Source organism: Mesoplodon densirostris, chromosome 15 (genome assembly GCF_025265405.1).
Source record: "Mesoplodon densirostris isolate mMesDen1 chromosome 15, mMesDen1 primary haplotype, whole genome shotgun sequence".
Classification (NCBI taxonomy): Eukaryota; Metazoa; Chordata; class Mammalia; order Artiodactyla; family Ziphiidae; genus Mesoplodon; species Mesoplodon densirostris.
In genome coordinates, this window is record NC_082675.1 from 6,624,581 (window position 1) to 6,643,592 (window position 19,012).

Consider the following 19,012-nt stretch of genomic DNA (forward strand, 5'->3'; position numbering starts at 1 on the left):
GAAGGGGCTTCACTGGCTTGGAGCACTTGAACTAGGGTAGCTTCCACCCTGTCCGAGATTCAGAGCTGGGACAATTAGCCCCGTTTCTCAGATGAGGAAACTGGGGCCCGGAGAAGCCCACTGACTTCACTGCGATCACCTTGCTGGATGGATCGGAGTCGGGATTGGAACCCATGCCTTTTGATTGCCTCCTGGCCAAGACAAGACAGTGCTTGCCCCAGCCATCTCATTCGGCCTCCCCACCCCCCTTTTCCTCACCCCATTTCCCGAGTCACCAGCTGTCGGCTGGCTGCCCAGTTCCCTTATCTCTCAAATGCACCACCAGCCAGAGACACCAGGGCCTACATTTCTGGGCTGAACTGGTCAAGGGAACCAGAAACTCCTGCCGCCTGTCAAAACAGTGTGCCCAGAAAACCTTCCAAGAATAGCTTGTGACTGAGCAGCTGCTGGCCGGACAGTCTGGGTTGGCACTGGCTGGGCAGGTCACGAGGGAGCGCCTGAGTGGCTCCAGCCTCATCCCCAGTGGACACCAGGCACCAGCACACCCTTTGTGTGGTGCCCGGCTCTCAATCCTGGGCTGACAGGTATACACACAGCTGCTCGCTGCTGAGCAGGGGCGGGGGTCTGACCTGAGAGGCAGGCAGCTGGCAGGGGGCGCAGAGGCACAGCCAGGGAAGCTGCGATCAGAACAACTGGCCTCACACACTGGAAAGGTTGGCCTCGGACCAGGCAGCCACCCAAGTATCCGACAGTAGCAACAACAGGGCATTCTCTCCCTGTCCCCCTACCCACCGCCCTGCTCACTGCAGCCCAGAAATAGCTTCTTTACAGCCGCCCATCACACTGCCTGAAATGCCACTGTTAGAACTTCATTTGGTTTGAGTCTTCCAGAAATAATTTGTCACAGGGCGGGGTGGTGGCAGGGGCTCGGGGGAGTTTGAAACCAGCTACATCGTATCCAGGAGACAACTTTTGCCCAAAACAAGCCAGCCTTTTTTCATGGAAGTGGCTGTCCCTCTAGAGCAGGCGGCTCCTGCAGCAAGGCACCTGGAATAGAGAGGGAAGGGGGTTGTCCGTTCCATGATCCCAGCGAGACACACAGAGAATAGCTCGGCTGGAACACCCCAGGTGTCCCAAGGCCCTGGTGCATCAGTTTGGCCCCTGATTGGGCCCCAAAGGAAGTCCAGCACTTCCCAGTGGGCAAACACCTGTCCAGAAAAAATACCTACCCTGCACATCTGGGGCCATCCCCCAAACAACAACTTTGTCTTTGGGGGCTCCCTGTTATGCTAGAGAGGGGTCCTGGTAAAGGTGGGTGCAGTACCCTGTGGCTTAGAGCCCCTGGAGAGCTAATGGTACCCGCCAGCCTGGCCCCTGGGGATTGGGCCCATTCATTTACCGAATGGAACCCCTTCTGGTTGTCTCTGAGAAGCCATCCAGGTAGTTTTGCCAAGGTGCCAACACCCAGCTAGTCTGTGAAGTTGTGTCAAAGGTGATCCAGATGCAGAGAATTAATTCTCAAACCTCATTTGAGATAATCATATTATATCTTTTCTCAGCCAACCTCTTAAAAAAAAAAAAAGAAATCAAAGCTGTTCAAAATAAGCTCTGGAGGCTTAGTTGGAGTTTCTTCTTCATCTTCCTTTGCCCAGACAAGGAACCAATGAGCCTTCACTGTCGGCTCTGACGTACCAGGCGGGTGCTGATGCAGGCTCTCTCCTGCCCGGCCCATCCTGGCTGCCTCACCTTCTCTCCTGGGTCTCCCCTGGCTGCCTTCAGGGCACATAGCCTGCAGCTCATGGCAGCTGGGGGAGACGTGCTGGAAGACACCCAAGAGTGTCACCACGTAATCCCACGGCAGGTTTTGACACTTCCTTCCCCGCACCCAGGCCTGCGTTTTCAGCCCTTGAGGCCACCCTGTCTTCCCCACGTGGTTATCACACGCTGTATTCGTTTGCTAGGGCTGTTGTACCACAAACTGAGTTGGCTTCAACAACAGAGACAGGGACTTCCCTGGCGGTCCAGTGGTTAGGACTCCGCACTTTCACTGCCGAGGGCCTGGGTTCAATCCCTGGTCAGGGAACTAAGATCCAACAAGCCAAGTGGCATGGGCAAAAAAATACAAAAAAACAATAGAGATGTATTGTCTCACAGTTCCTAGAAGCTAGAAGTCCAAGATCAAGGGGTTGGCAGGGTCAATTCCTTCTGAGGGCCATGAGGGAGAATCTGCTCCACGCCTCTCTCCTAGCTTCTAGTGGTTTGCTGACAATCTTTGGCCTTTGTTCACTTGTAGAAGCATCACCCCAAACTTTGCCTCCATCTGCACATGGCCTTCTTCCTGTGTGCGTGTCTGTGTCCAAATTTCCCCCTTTTATAAGGACACCAGTTGTATTGGATTAGGGCCACCCTACTCCAGTATGACCTCACCAAAACTAGTTACATCTACAAGGATTCTATTTCTAAATAAGGTGACATTCAATAAATAAATAAATAAGGTGACATTCTGAGCTCCTGGGAGTTAGGACTTCTCAAAGTATGAATGGGGGGGCGTTGGGGGCCATAATTCCACATAAACCATAAGCAAACCCTTCGGCTGACCTGTCTGTGGAGTGTGTTTCTTTTTCATGCCGCCCCTGTTTTTATCTTCTCTGTGTCTATCTGTACTTTTCTAACCAGGATGTTTACAGCCATAATGCCCATGGTAGCAGCCGGACTGATAATAGATGACCCCACACTGCAGCCTGTCCGACGACTTGTGTCCCTCGTAGGCACTGCATTTTTCTGGTTTCCTTTTGAGCTGTGCCTTTGGAATGTCTGCTGCAGCTACTACTGGGGCTGGCCTGTCTCCTCTGGCCCCTTTAGCTGCATGGCCGTCACCTGCGTGTTCCCATTTGAAGTGGGTGTGGAGTGCGATTTCAAACGTGTAGCTCATGACGCTCCACATGCACGAGTGAAGCCTCGGAATTCTCATCTCTGTCACCAATAATTCTTTCTGTCTTTTCTGTTTCCATTCTAAAACCACCTTGTCCATGATCCAGTAAAGAAGGTCCTTTAAGTGACGGGTCAGTAATCAACGCCCACCATGACCCATCCCCGCGCCACCCCCACCAAGTGACACTAACGCTGTGTTTTTGATCTTCACACCCTGGCTTTCTAAACCGCTTTGTTTTGCCAAGCCATAGTCAGCAAGCCATTTGATCTTGTTAAAACAGGAAAAGCAGAGGAGGAGACTTTGGTCTTGATTCTTTCTGTGTCCCCTTGGACAGGAAGTGGCAAGTGGCTTTCCTGCTTGAATCATATAGACCTGACATGTAACAGTGATGAGCGCTGCTGTCTTTCTGGCCAGCTAATTGCTTTGATTACACTATGGAAAGGACTCACAAATAACCCAGAATGAGAAGAATGCCTTCATTTGCCAGTACACATATTGGTTGCAGAAAAAAAGAGACTTTAGCTGGTAGGGAGAATTTCTCTAGACAAACTTGGCTTGCCCCAGCTTTTCAATGAAAAACCACTTTATTCCTGCTAGGAAGTTATTGTAGGATCCAGTAACCACAGAATAGGAAAATCATTTTCACTCAGATGTGATCAAAACTGAACTCCATAGGCCACAGCACTAAAAAACAAAAACAAAACAAACCAAAAAATGAATAGGTAAACGGACAGTGGGAACTAAAAATAGTTGATCTGAAGTGTTGACTTCTTCAGGGGTTCCTTCCTATTCCTGCCCCTGGAAAACATAACAGAGCTACCATATTTCTTACCAAGTTCAGAAACCAAAATTCAAGAGTAGGGGAACTTGGTAAAAATAGAAAGAATCTTTAATTAGAGGCAGAGAGTACAGAAGAACAGTTGGCAGCTTAGAAAGGGCTTTAGGGAAATACTCAAAATAGGCCAACTCAGGTTTACTGGCCAGGGTCCTAGTCTCTGTTTAGGTGGAGTTTAAGCTGACTTTGTTTTAAATGGGCCACATTATCAGCTTTTGGCCTGAGATTTCTACTTTTATCTTTTAGGCATCAATCAGATGGTTCACTCAGATTGATCAATAGTCACAGCTGTTTTGAAAAGACCTCTTGGTCTACTTTAGCTGTTGCTATGTAGATAGTTACTGTGATAACTTCTAAAGGCTTTCACCTTTAAATTAAATCAGTTTTAATCACCATTAAATCAGTTCTTGTCACTTGTCCAAATTAATATTTCCCAAATTTCATTCACATACTATATTCATAATGTTCATCTAATCAGAGAACCACATATGCTATTCCTTAATATATATTTTAATTGCCTCATTTTGCTTAACTACCTACTTTCACCTCATCCTAAGCTGTAGTAATATCCATGAAATTTGGGCTTTGATGTGCTACTTACCTAGTTTCCCAATCCACATGAAATAAATAGTTACTTAAATTTAAAATATCCGTCTCTTTACATCCGAATCGTCTTACGTACCATATGGCTTTCAAGTATTCCTTTCTGTGCATCATTAAGGTAAAGAAACCCATGATGTATATTTCCAGTAGCTTTTTATTTCCACTGGTCATGAGAAGAAATCCTCAGTAGTGCTTAAGGTGGGAGATACATCACCTACGTGCACACCCTGCTCACACTGTGTCACCTCCAAGGTACTGTGACAATGACACACAGAATGCCCTGCTGCTTTCTGGAATAACTTTGACCCGCACCCCGAACTTTTTCTTTCACACCTCGAGTTGATTTGCTCCCTCACGTTTGCTGCTGGCTTGCAAAACTGTGACGTGCATGGCCAAGGGCAGCCTCTCATTTCTTTCTTTCCCTTCTCAAAGGTTTAGCTTCTTCTCCCGAGATAAGAAGCGTCTGGCCAACACGCAGAGAAATGTGCGCATCCACGAGTCCTTTGGCCAGTGGGCCAACTGCCACCGCGACGACGGTTACACGGAGCAAGGACAGGAGGCCCTGCAGCACCTGTGACTGTGACCCACCTCTGTCCTTGGACCTGAACCACCAGCGCCTGCAACAGAACCTGGCCGCCTTGGGCGTCACACCCTCAAACCTGACCCCTCCAACAAACTGTCTGCTTTGAGGGAGCACGTCAAAAAACTGATGCCAAACTCTAAAGAAACGTTTATTTATACCAGGGCTATCACCGTTTCTAATAGATGACTCTGATCCCTTAGGATATATATTTAATAAGACCACGAGCGGAAGCTGACTTTTGCATTAACTTCAGTAACGCAAGCTTCGCCAGATACATCACATGCCGCTATAATTGCTGTTTGACTTGCTTTGTATGAAATTATTTGTGTAGAGGTTTTATGATCACATTTGTCATACTTAAGTGGGAGGCAGGGAAGTGGTAGGTTTTCATTAGTCACGTTCATGACGTTGTCATGGTGGTAGCATAATATATAGGAAGCATCGACTAGACAGGCAGGGCCTCCGAAGTCACAGGATGAGCTGGCCCAGCTTAGGCACAAAGCAAACAGAAAATAGGGAGGACAGTCCTCCTGCCCAGAAACTGGAGACAAGTTTGCAAGAGCCTGTGGTTCTCTATTGCACCTTGTTACTGATAATGCCTAGAGCATGTAGCAATGTTCAAGGCCAGTGCCTTGGAATCTGCTGTGAGTTATGCAGTACTAACCAAACAAAGTTGCTAAGGATGAGACATTGCAACATTTCTTGTGTGGATTCTTTTTTTCTTGGCATCTTGTTTCAGCATTCACTGTGTCAAATACTTAGTCCCCTGTGGAGAAGACAAATGTCCCAAGGCGGATTGAGTGTGGTGTGTGGAACCCTAGGGGATGCCAGATGGTGGGTAGGGTAGACTTGCCAAAGCAATGGCGGTGGGTGAAAAGATGGCTTGGGGACCAAATGTCTGGCTGACTCATGGGGCTGCAGTGGAGACGGAGAGCCACATGCCCTGTCTGCAACTGGCAAGTTGGGGGGTTACCCAAATAATGTTTTCTCTCCACCCACGGAGCACCCAGGGTGCAAGACTGGGTGCTCACAGATTGAGAGAGGTACAATTTCCTAACAGGGCACTCAAGTACATCTGACTGGGCTGCTTTCTACACATTTTACTATGGTTTGCTAAGAAACCATCAAGTCGGTTTATAGAATCTACATGAACTCCGTTTCCAGATCGCTGAGAAAAATGACCAGACACGATAATGTTGGTTTAGAGCAGTGGTTCTCCAACCTGACTGCCCATTAGAACTATTAGAGTTTATTCTCAGAGAGTATAAAAGCATGTGTGCTGAGGAATCCCCCTCCCCGCATCACCTTTGGTTGCCTTCCCCCTGGGGTGACCAGTGTTGGTAGTTTCCTGGGTGTCTTTCCTGAAATAATTTATAAATACACATGCAATCATGTAAAAAAATACAGATATATTTCTGTTCTCTTTTTACATAAATGGCAGCGTGTTATACACATGCTATCCCATACCTTTCCATCCTTAGAATACCCTGGACATGACTTCACACCACAATAAAAGACAGTGGGTCTCAACCAGGGGTGATTTTGGCCCCCAGGGATGATTGTCATTCACTGGACACATTTTTGGTTGTCGCAGCTGGGTGGGTGCTGTCATCCAGAGGGCCCCAAGGATGCTGCTAAATACCCTACAGTGCATAGGACGGCACCCGATGCCAAAGAATTATCCAGCCCCAAATGTCAACAGTGCCAAGACTGAGGCACCCTGGTCGACCATCGAGTGTAATTTGTTCACGTTTGTCCAGGCCCCACTGGTGGACAGGTAGCTTCCAATCTTTCTAAAACAGCGCTGCACACTTTCACACACGTGCATCCGTCTGCAGAATAAACTAGCAGCAGAATTGCCGGGTCAGAGGGTATCTGCCTTTGCCATGTTGACAACTACAGTCCCTGACGGGGGTTCTACCAATTTTTTTTTTTTTTTTTTTTTTTTTTTAGTTACCAGGGCCATTATAAGACTAAGCCCAAATGTCCAGGGGTGGGGACTGAATGTGCCTTTTTTTTTTTTTTTTTTTTCCGCTATGCGGGCCTCTCACTGTTGGGGCCTCTCCCGTTGCTGAGCACAGGCTCCGGATGCGCAGGCTCAGTGGCCATGGCTCACGGGCCCAGCTGCTCCACAGTATGTGGGATCTTCCCGGACCGGGGCACGAACCCGCGTCCCCGGCATCGTCAGGCGGACTCTCACCCACTGCGCCACCAGGGAAGCCCCTCAATGTGCCTATTTTTTCCATCCATCGGTATTCTGGTACTCAGGGTTGGTAACCGCCAGCTTAGACTCTGTAAACACTATGTAAACACTGCTACCCCTGTGTGTGTTTCTTCTGAAGCTGTCTCACAACTCAGCTTCCCTGATGTGGAGCAGCTTGTTTACCTAATGTACCTACCAACTCTAGCCCATAACATGCTTTGTAAAGGAAACATGGGTGAAATCATAAAGGTGTTCCTGCAAGGTGGTCTTCTGAGATTTAGGAGAACGGTAAAATTCTGCACTGGAAATTTACAAAGGAAAGAGCATATTTTTCTAAAACAGTTCTAACAGCTGACAGCAATTTTAAGATATCATAGGTCCCCTATGTAACAATGAGATTCATACTCCTGATGCAAAAACCTAGTAATGAATGTGTGAGTCTTGCTACTAAATCAGACATTTACTTTACATGAGACATCCTGAATTTTAAGAACCTGAACTTTCAAAGACACAGCCATGGATAAAAGAAAAATGCTGAATGTCACTTTCTTGAAAAATCACATGAACAGTATGGTACTTATTCAAAGCTCTCAGAAGTTCAGGTCAATATGCCCAGTTTCAAACAAACCAGAGGCTGGATGATCAAGAAGGAAAAGGCAAATCAGTCCATCAGAACTAGCTACTAACCTTTCATTGATTTCATTTTCATTTCACTCTCACTTCTTTTGAGCTTTCTCTTTTCCAAGGGCTGGAGAATTGCCACAGACCATAGTCCCCAAGCCCTGCAACTCTGGGTTTTCATTTTAAACGCCAGCCATCCCGCCAAAAAGAGAAAAGGAAAAAAGGTAGTCAGCATTTGGCTTGAGAATGGAATTATATTTGTTCAAGAGAAGCTGGTTGCTGACCCAGATCACTGCTAAGACTGGCTTTTGGTACTAAGTCTCTGGACATTCTCCTTGGATTCATTTTTCTATCCCATTTTTATTCCACTGCAGCAAACCCTGCACTGTGGACATAAAGGTGGAAAACACACAACTTAGATTCTGACCAGATTTGGGTTCCCAGGAGTCACAGATCAATGCAAATGGTTTTCAGTCATCACCTCTTTTTGGCAAGCCCTCAAAATGGTCATTTCCAATAGATGGGAGAAAAAGCAAATTCCGTACCGCCAACTTAAATGAGTGGTGGCGGGCTTCCCTGGTGGCGCAGTGGTTGAGAATCTGCCTGCTAATGCAGGGGACGTGGGTTTGAGCCCTGGTCTGGGAAGATCCCACATGCCGCAGAGCAACTAAGCCCGTGAGCCACAGCTACTGAGCCTGCGCATCTGGAGCCTGTGCTCCACAACAAGAGAGGCCGCGACAGGGAGTGGCCCCCGCTCACCGCAACGAGAGAAAGCCCTCGCACAGAAACGAAGACCCAACGCAGCCAAAAATAAATAAATAAATTAATTAATTAAAAAAAAAAAAAAGAGTGGTGGCTCCTTACACAGGCCTTTCTGTACAGATGCTGGTGACTGAAAAATTGTTTCTCAAGCTTACCAAATAATGGGTCCTCACAACTATAAGATGAAGGGAATTCCCTGGTGGTCCAATGGTTAGGACTCTGCACTTTCACTACTGAGGGCGCGGGTTCAGTCCCTGGTCAGGGAAGTAAGATCCCGCAAACCGCCCATGAGCCCCAAAAACCAAGAACAAAAACTATAAGATGAAGAAGAGAAAATTCAAAATATCAGCGTGTTCATCTTGAACCTGCATTCCAGAGTCGAAAGAAAACGTACCCAACCGCATTATCATAATAAGTGTTTTCTGTTTTGTTTTTGTTTTCCTCAGTAAGTTTTATTCGACCACTGGACTTGGATTCTGTATACAAGCCGTGCAGGGCTCCCTGCACTCTTACTGGCCGGGCGCCTTCGTTTGGGTTTGGCAGGGGATGGAGTCTACTTACTTCTGCCCCTCTTCTCCCTCCCCTTGGCCCTGTCATCTCTGAAGTCCCTCTCTCTGTCCCGGTCACCTTCTGGCCACACCCTAGTTGATTCTTTTTCCTGCCACCTCCTCTCCCGGCCCCTGTCGTGGTCCCGATCCCTCATCCTGGAGTCCCAGTGTCTTTCTCGGGATCGAGACCGCTCCCTTCTCTCCCTCTTTCCCTCTCGAAACTGGTCGTTTTTAACAACGGGCAGATTAATGGGTTTTCGGAAAGGCCGATCCCGCCCCCCAAACCTCAGCTGCCCAGATTCCTTTTTTCCCCCCAAGCCTCCTCCAAGTCGCCGAGGAATCCACCCTTTGAGAGTCCTTTCCAGTTCATAGTCCGCAAATATCTCATGCTGGTCAATAACCAGGCCATCGGCGTCCCGGTAAGCTTTGAGCAGAGAACGCTCCTCTTTGTACTCGATGAAGGCGTAGCCCTTCGAAAAGCCCGTGACCAAGTCCCTCACCAGCCGAAGCCGCCGGATGTCCCCATAGCGGGAAAATACTTCCTTTAACTTCTCCTCTTTGGTCTGCAGGTTCAGTCTCGCCACAAACAGGGTGAGGAGGGGGTCTCCTGTGACACCTTTGTTGGGGGCATATCGTGCCAGCATCGCCCTCCAGACAGCTCGATCGTGTGGGTCCTCGTCGGTGCCATCAATGCTGCCAGCTTTAAGCGGGTCATACTCCTTGGCGATGGGCATCCAATCGTTCATGTTCTAAGGAGAAGCACGGCAAGCATTTATGTAGCATCTACCGTGAGCTACGTATCCTTCCAACAACCCCATGAAGTAGATACTGCTTCTCACCCCTTCTTCCAACAGGGAAGGAAGAGGATTTTTCAGACGCTGTGGCCTCCCAGCTAGAAAGCAGGGGACACAGTATCAGAGCCAGGCAGTGGGGCTCTCACTCACTCCTCCATCGGCCCTCCCCGGAAGAAGCAGAGGGCAACGTGCCTGAGTTTGATGCACACGTGTATCATCCAGCTTAGCCACGGTAGGGCACACACAAACTGTTATAACGTGGCAACACGGATCAAAATCCAGAATCAAAACCCAGGCTAACTTTGTTATAAAGCAGAAACTAACACACCATTGTAAAGCAATTATACTCCAATAAAGATGTAAAAAAAAAAAAAAAAAAAAACAGGCTCACCTTTCAGAGACTTTAAAATGGTCATAGGGAAACCAGCCTGGGAACTTCTGTGGAAAAGGGCATTTAAAAAAACTCTTTATGGGAGTTCCCTGGCAGTCCAGTGGTTAGGACTCCATGCTTTCACTGCCGGGGCCCGGGTTCAATCCCTGGTTGGGAAACTAGGATCCCGCAAGCCACACAGCTCAGCCAAATATATATATATAAATAATAATAATAATAACATTAGTAAAAATTAAAAACTCTTTACAAACCAAGAGTTTCAAACACATACCAGTGTAGACAATGGCATAACCTTCCATGAATTTCTCACCCGGCTCCAACTATGACCAACACCTGGCCTGTCTTATTTCATCTGTGCTCCCCACATACCCGCTCCCAGATTTTTTTTTAATAAATAAATAAATATTTATTTGTTTGTTTACTTATTTTACTTATTTTATTTATTTATTTATTTATAGACCCAGGGCAGGATCCTTACTTGCGGCATGCGGGACTTCTTAGTTGCGGCATGTGGGATCTAGTTCCCTGACCAGGGATCGAACACAGGCCCCCTACATTGGGAGTGTGGTGTCTTACCCACTGGACCACCAGGGGAGTCCCCCCCAGATTATTCTGATAAGGACTTTTTAAAAAAACAAAACTACACGGGAAAATGCTGCTCTGAATGCAGCACTTTGCATCTGTCAGTAAACAGGGAGCAAAGCGAAAATGACAGTGACCCAGCCGTAGTCTCTTTAGTTCAAAAGGAAGACGGGGGACTTCCCTGGTGGCACAGTGGTTAGGAATCCACCTGCCAATGCAGGGGACACAGGCTCGATCCCTGGTCCAGGAAGATCCCACATACTACAGGGCGGCCAAGCCCGCATGCTATAACACTGAGCCCACGCGCTCTAGGGCCTGCGTGCTGCAACTACTGAGCCTGTGTGCTGCAACTACTGAAGCCTGCGTGCCTAGAGCCTGTGCTCCACAACAAGAGAAGCCACTGCAATGAGAGGCCCACGCACTGCAACAAAGAGTGGCCCCCACTCGCCGCAACTAGAGAAAGCACGTGTGCAGCAACGAAGGCCCAACGCAGCCAAAATATATATATAAATAAATAAAAAGAAACTTTATATAAAAAAAAAAGGAAGATGGGATTCCTTCCCACTTCCCTAGCTCATAATTCATTTATGCTTTGGAGCTTGAGAACTGATTGCAATGGTAATTTTAGTTCAGCAAGCACACTGCAACTGTCATTCATTCCAATAGAAGATCTTTCTATGTTTGTTTGAAAGAGGATGGGTAAGTTTAAGTCTGACACATGATAATTGATTCATGTGAATTTGCTGGAATAATTCGGTGCTTGCCAACATTTCAGACCCTGCTAGTAATCATGTGACTGCCTCTGCAAAGCTTTAGAGCCAAGGCTGAAATATGTTACTTAAAAACAAGGGCTCTGTCAAATATATCTGGTGATCTTCATCCCTAACAGCATCTTTCCATGATATTTATTAAAATGGTATCAATAGTTTTTCCCCCCTCTCTCAAATTTTCCTCAAGGATCTTTTTTGGTTTTGTCCTTCAATTTTGCTCTTCAGTTTATGTAGGGGGAGTGATCACAGTGGAATTTCTTTTCCCAGTAAAAAAGTAAAACACCTACAGAATAAAACCCAAAGTCAATGAACTCAAGAATTCTGACTCTCACTTAGCCTTTCCCCATATTCCACTGCAGAACCTATTCTACCCAGGACTGCTCCTCATTCCTTGAACGTGCCCTAATCCCCTGGCTCCGTGTCTTTCCTGGTGCAATTTCCTCTACTGGGAATATTCCCTTCCTTTCCACCTCCCACATCTCCACCTGTGGAAATTCTACTGGTCCTTCCAAGTCCGGCTTCCAGCCTCTTCCCCATGAAGCAAATCCGTTGGTCCCACAGCTCACGGTACCTCTTCTGTCATACTGATCACGTTTTGCCCAACACACAATAAACACTCTTCACAATAAACACTCTTCAACCCAGTGTCTCCAGATCCTAGGACACTTCCTGATAAATGCTGGGCAACTGAACCAACTCCAAACAAAATTCACTGAACTTATTTTGGTCCAAATCAGACAAAAAGGACCACTTCATACACGGGTTTGATCCCTGGTCCAGGAAGATCCCACATGCCGGGAAGCAACTAAGCCCGTGCACCACAACTACGGAGCCTGTGCTCTAGAGCCCGGAAGCCACAACTACTGAGCCCACATACCACTACTACTGAAGCCCGTGCGCCTAGAGCCTGTGCTCCGCAACCAGAGAAGCCACCGCAATGAGAAGCCTGTGCACCGCAGCAATGAAGAGCAGCCCCGGCTCGCCCAACTAGAGAAAGCCCGCGCGCAGCAACGAAGACCCAACGCAGCCAAAAAATTAATTAATTTTTTAAAAAAAGAAAGAAAATTGAGAGGCAGGACATTACACCATCTGCCACCGAATTGTAAAAGGAGGGCATACATGCGTCTCATCATTAACAAGCAACTTAGGAGAAGACACCCTTCTGGTATCCTTATCAGTAAAAGGATGATAAACAACTAGAACAAGGGAAGGAGCACGAGAAGAGTGAGACGCTTTTGGTCCAGTCTGGGTTCTGCCTCTAACTCACTTTGTGTCTTTTGTCTATTATGGCTGTAATTTCTCCACATGGGGGAAAAGAAAGAGAGATCACAGTGTTGTTTGGATCTCTGCTCTGGTATTCTCTAAATGGCCCTAAAATTCTTAAGATTCTAATCTTACTTCCTTCTTCTATCGCAAGGTTGCAGGAAAAACAAACAAACAAAAAACAGAGACCATAGTAATTATAGTTAACCCGTATTGAACACTTAGGCGGTGCCAGGCACTGTGCTAAGCACTTAACTCCCCTCACCTCTCAGCAATACCGGGACACACCCATTTCTATTATTGCCATTTCAGGTGCCAAAGGTGAGATGCAAAAAGACTGTCTTTTGTCCCAAATCACAGAAATAGCCCAGCGGGGGAGTTAGAACCAAGGGCTTTTATTGACTCCAGAGCTTGAGCTCTTAACTCTTTCCTTAGATAGCTGTCATAAAATATAAAACTTGAGATGGGGATAGGAAAAAGCAGGCCACGTCTGGGTGTCTGAGGCTGAGAGCCCCCTCGCAGCCAAGTGGGAAAGGAACCCGTCCCCATGCCACAGGAAAAGGTCACAAAGATCCACCAAATAAAGCTGACATTGCTGTACACAGTCAGGGCTCCTGTTCAAAGCTTTAAGAGTTCCTCAAATTAAACTCTGGGAAAAAAATTACAAAGGGATAAAAGATGAGTTGCCGGTTTTCTCCCTCACATGCATGCTCCTATCAATACTAAATACCAAGAGAAGAGCGGGCTTCACAGCTTCTCGTTAATCTTTCTACGTGTATTTCCTCCGTTGCAACATTGCATTGAGATTTTCTACCACCATCTCTCTGGATGTTTAGATTCTCGTCATTACTTCATAAACGGAGATGGGATATGAGAGATGAATCGTTGCGGGGTGGAGGTGAGTGGGGCAATGAACCATTAAAGACAGAAGTGTGGAAAGTGAAAAAGCACTGGACTGGGAGTCAGAACACCCAGGTGTAAGACCTAGTGTTATCTTCGGCAAAATTTAAATCACCTGTTAAATGCTGCTAAGTGCCTCTTCACCGCGTTTTTTTGTGAAGATGAGAAGGTACTGTCTTTGAAAGCGCTTTCTAATTATAAATTATTATAAAAATAAAAGCTATTCTTGGGCTTCCCTGGTGGCGCAGTGGTTGGGAGTCCGTCTGCCGATGCAGGGGATACGGGTTCGTGCCCCGGTCCGGGAAGATCCCACATGCCGGGGAGCGGCTGGGCCCGTGAGCCATGGCCGCTGAGCCTGCGCGTCCGGAGCCTGTGCTCCGCAGCGGGAGAGGCCACGGCAGTGAGAGGCCCGCGTACCGCAAAAAAAAAAAAAAAAAAGCTATTCTTAAGCAGGCAAACAAAGCACTCGTCCCCAGGCTGACTCTGCAGAACAGAACAACCGGCGCTTCCCACCAGGTGGGAAACAGACTGAAGGCTGGCGCCCAGAGCCGTCCGAACACGCGCAGTGAGGCCGTGGACGCTAACGCGGAAGTCTCCGTGAAAAAGTCTATACTTCCGATCCGCGCCCCCCCCCCCGCCCCGCCCCGCAGCGCCTCCGTCTCGGCCGCCGGCCCTCAGGGCTGCCTTCCTCAGCCCGTCACCATCCAAGGGGGCACAGGACGGAAGGGGCCATCCTACCAACCCAGCTGTCGCCCCCGCTCCCGGCAACACAACCCCAAAAGGCCCCCCCTCCCCTTTGCCCGCTTTCAACATGGCGGCCAACGCACGCGCCGACATACCGTGCAGGCCGAATTCTCTCGTCCTTCTCGCCAGGGTGGGCCCTACTCCCACCAGACCGCTCCCGCTCACCTCAGCAAAGCTCGGGCTTCCTTTCCCACGGAGCCTGGTGCCGAGCTGGAAGCGACGGAAGATTCTTCCTCCTTGACGGACAGGACCTTTACATCGGAAGTAGCAGATTCGTCACGGGCCTTGTTTCCGTTTTTGCTTTTATTTTAAGAAAGTTAATCACATGCCTTGAGCATCGACTGCATATCGTCTCCGAAGAGAATGAACTTTCCGTTTCTGTAAAAATTTTCACGGAGACAGAAACTGCTAAATTGAACAAAAGTTGAAAGACGATCGAATGTTCAGCTAGTTGTCTGGGAGCCGCTGAATTTCTCTCCGTAGCAAAGAGGTGTTTCAGCGCGATGCGAGTTTTAGTTCTTAGACTCACTTTGAGAATTTGATTCATATTGTGGGGTTTTTTTACTCAGAAAATGCGTATGCCGGTTCACAAGGAAACTTTGTACGTATGTTTTGCCAGAGTTTTTCTAACCCGTGAATTTAACACGTCCGCTTTCCACACAAGCAAAACAGTTCTTCACAGTCAGTTTGGAGACTTTGACTTAAGAATCGCGTGGAAGCTTGGTTTAAATGCCGTTTCCTGGGCCCCGCAGGGAATCAGTGAATTCAGAATCGTTGAAAATTTGCAATTTTTTGCAAGTCCCCAAATGACTCTGAGGACCCCTGCCTTTAGAGTCACGGTCAAGAAGCCCAGATTTAAAACCTAAGCGTGGGAGGGAGAGGGGAGAACCGTGTGGTCAGTAAATCTGTGTAGAACGGGTAGATGTATGCATTCAGATTATGTCGTGTTTCTTTTTTGTTAGGTCAAAATATTCGGGTAGATTACGACTTGTGGTACAACTTGAAATGTCGATACAGTTGTGCTTTTCATGATGAGTCTCGTGATTTCTTCAGCCACTCATTTTCTGATTAATTCTTACAACTGGGTCATTTCTGCGAACAGCCGATCTCATTTTGATTCCAGTCCTATTCTTAGAAGGTAAGCCAATCACCAGATACTAAGGATGTATTACTGCTACCTAGTTTTTATCAAATCTTTATTATGTAGGTGAAGCATAGGTTCTGAATATCTATAGCTTTCTTTAAAGTACGTTTTCTTGAAATATATTAATAAAATGTATTGAGGAAAAAAATGAGCAATATCTATAGTGTAAAATTTCATATCTAGGACTTCCCTGGTGGTGCAGTGGTTAAGAATCCACCTGCCAGGGCTTCCCTGGTGGCGCAGTGGTTGAGAGTCCGCCTGCCGATGCAGGGGACACGGGTTCGTGCCCCGGTCCGGGAAGATCCCACATGCCGCGGAGCAGCTGGGTCCGTGAGCCATGGCCGCTGAGCCTGTGCATCCGGAGCCTGTGCTACGCAACGGGAGAGGCCACAACAGTGAGAGGCCCGCGTACCGCAAAAAAAAAAAAAAAGAAAGAAAGAATCCACCTGCCAGTGCATGGGACACGGGTTCGATCCCTGGTCCAGGAAGATCCCACATGCCGCAGAGCAGCTAAGCCCGTGCGCCACAACTACAGAGCCTGCGCTCTAGAGCCCGCGAGCCACAACTACTGAGCCCTGTGCCACAACTACTGAAACCTGGGCGCCTAGAGCCCATGCTCCGCAACAAGAGACGCCACCGTAATGAGAAGACCGTGCACCGCAACTAAGAGTAGCCCCCCTCATGGCAACTAGAGAAAGCCCGCGCTCAACAATGAAGACCCAGTGCAGCCAAAAATAAATAAATAAACTTATATTTTAAAATTAATTAATTAATTAATTAAATTTAAAAAAGAAATACTGTGGTCCCAGTACCTCTGCTCTGCTGGCTTATCAACGGAAGGCTTCTGGGAAAAGTGCATCCACAGCATGAATGCTGCTGCAGAGTCTGAAGGTGCTGCAGACATCTTTTAATATGCTTGATGGCCTCTTGAAGGGTCATCTGAAAGGCATCTCCATGTCCGCCACATGTATATAATTAAAGTTTAATTATATACAAAATTACTTATATAACAAAGTACTTTATAAACCAAGCAGAAGATCTGAAGGGCAACGTGAACAACCCTACTAGAGATTTCTATAGAAGTTTCATATTAATACAATCTTTTTTCCTTTTTCCGGTTTTATTGACATACAGCACTATATAAGTTTAAGGTGACTTACATACATCATGATATGATTACCACAGTAAGTTTAGTGAGCATCTGTCACCTCGTATGGATACAAAATAAAAGAAATAGAAAAAAAAATTTTTCCATACAGCAGTGTTAAAAAGATATTTATCATATCATACATTACATCCCTAGTACTAATTTATAACTGGAAATAAGTACCTTTTGACTGCTTCCGTCCAATTTCCCCACCCCCAGGCCTCACCTCTGGGAACCACAAATCTGATCTCTTTTTCTATGAGTTTGTTTGTTTGTTTGTTTGTTTGTTTTGAAGTATGACTGACCTACAACACTATGTTAGCTCCTGGTGTACAATATTATGATTCAATATTTCTGTACATTTCAAAATCACCACCACACTAATACCATCTTAAAACAAACACTTAGCATCACCTGCCAGACACTGGGCTAAGCTCACTTCACTCTCAACAACTCCTTGCAGGGTGTACTGTTACCTTCCAGGGTGGAACAAGAGCTGGCCTGGAGAGTAGGGTGGAGGACATTAGTCCCTTGGCCCTAGTCTCCTTTAATGCTTCCCTCACCCACCTACACCACCTCCCCACACGCACACCCCACCCTCCCACTCATCACCCTGAATAAACATTTCACCTAAGTTTAAAAAAAAAAAAAAGTGTGCTGTTATGCAAACACGGGCTGAAAACAAGTGCTCTGGGCACCACCCTTCCTGCAACCAAATTCTTTTCTAAAGACTCAGCTCCTAGAGACGAAGTCACTGACCCAGCATTGCAGGCATTTAAGCCAAAAGAGAACAGGAAGAAAGACAGACTGAGTGTACCACTCAGGAAATTAATGGTGCCACCAGTATTCAGAAGAGCATGAGACCTACTCTGCTTGATGTACCAAAATAGGACCACCAGATATTTGCTAATGGAACTTTCCTATGGGTGGAATTAACCCCCAAACACTTATGGTTCCATTTTTATGAAGCATGAGCCACCCACTACTTTTGTTTCCCATGTGAGTTGGGCGATACCTTACTTTATGCTCCTTTTTGCAGTCAGTTTTGTTCCTACTTAAAGGCGGGGGGTGGGGAAAGCACAGCTGCACACTAGTGCAGGCCTGCCTTAACTCTCAGGGTATGAGTGTTCCTGAAATTATTTTTAAAACTTCGTATAATGACGTATCACTTGGACTTTTTAAAAAGCTGTGTTGTAGACATATTCTATGTGTGTTACTGATCCAGCTTTTCATATCTTGTTCCCAAATAATCATATGAACTTGGGGAGTTTCTCATACTTCATATTCTGGAGATAAAGTAGTTTATAATAGTCATAGTAATAATAATAGCCAACATGTATTGAGCACTTACCGTGTGCCAGACGCTGTTCTAAAGCACTTCACGACAATCTTATAAAGTGGCTTCTATCCTTACCCCCATTTAATAGCTGGGAAGACTGAGCCCCAGAGAAATAATTTCCTTGCCTAAGATCACACAGCTTGCAAGTGACAGAGCCAATCAAGATTTGAACAGTTGTGGTCTGGTCTAGAATCCACCTTGAACACTATGGTATCACTCACTTTTTCAAATTTGAGGGTGCATGTGCATCAGAATTACCTAGAGCGCTTGTTAAAACACAGAGTGCTGGGGCCCACCCCTAACGTTTCTGATTCAGTGGGTCAAGAATTTGCATTTCTGAAAAGTTTCCAGGTAATGCTGATGCTGCTGGTCTCGGAAACACACTTTAAGAACCTCTGCTGGGTGAAAAAAGAAACAGGCCCCAAATGGAATCACTTGTGCTAAGCCCCACGGCAGCAAAGTAAAACTTAATATATAACTTCAGTTTCAGCCTCTCCCAGGGGTGGAATTTTAAACCAATCAGTCTGGAATTTCCTGATCATCCCTAGTGAGGTAACCTGCTTGATAGACTCCCCACCTTTACCCCCAAGGGAAAGTGTCCTTACCTGAAATCCTTTCCTTTGTTTATGATTTCCTTGTCTTATCCCCCTTTTCTGCCTTTAAAAAGCTTCCATTTGTACAGCTCCTCTGAAGCTCTTTTCTACTTGCTAGATGAGATGCTGCCCAATTCATGAATCATCAAATAAAGCCAAGGAGATTTTCAAATATACTCAGTTGAATTTTTTTTTTTAATATTTATTTAGGGGCTTCCCTAGTGCAGTGGTTAAGAATCCGCCTACCAATGCAGGGGA

At 46.7% G+C, this 19,012-nt stretch overlaps 2 protein-coding genes across 5 annotated transcripts in view; one reads left to right on the forward strand and one right to left on the reverse strand.

The window, feature by feature from the left end:
* The window catches only part of RILPL1 (Rab interacting lysosomal protein like 1), a 40,154-nt gene extending 34,505 nt beyond the window's left edge, over positions 1-5,649 (forward strand). The window contains exons 7-8 of one of the 2 annotated variants that reach the window (XM_060118457.1): positions 2,677-2,764; positions 4,803-4,888. In XM_060118457.1, the coding sequence (XP_059974440.1) occupies positions 2,677-2,764; positions 4,803-4,808 (94 nt within the window). In that variant the 3' untranslated portion in view covers positions 4,809-4,888. Of the gene's footprint in view, positions 1-2,676; positions 2,765-4,802 lie in introns of both variants that reach the window. The other variant, XM_060118456.1, reaches the window with a different exon arrangement.
* A 2,967-nt stretch (positions 5,650-8,616) lies between these two features.
* SNRNP35 (small nuclear ribonucleoprotein U11/U12 subunit 35) lies at positions 8,617-14,864 on the reverse strand. Of its 3 annotated transcripts, none has more exons than XM_060118460.1 (2): positions 13,903-14,134; positions 8,617-9,836 (listed from the first exon to the last, which is right to left on the reverse strand). In XM_060118460.1, exon 2 carries the CDS (start codon positions 9,831-9,833, stop codon positions 9,093-9,095), a length of 741 nt encoding a protein of 246 aa, XP_059974443.1. In that variant the 5' UTR covers positions 9,834-9,836; positions 13,903-14,134; the 3' UTR covers positions 8,617-9,092. The 3 variants fall into 3 exon arrangements, with proteins under 3 accessions (XP_059974443.1, XP_059974442.1, XP_059974441.1); XM_060118459.1 differs by lacking the exon at positions 13,903-14,134 and adding an exon at positions 14,697-14,864 and having other exon boundaries at positions 8,618-9,836; XM_060118458.1 differs by lacking the exon at positions 13,903-14,134 and adding an exon at positions 14,627-14,864 and having other exon boundaries at positions 8,618-9,836.
* Positions 14,865-19,012: the final 4,148 nt, after the last annotated feature.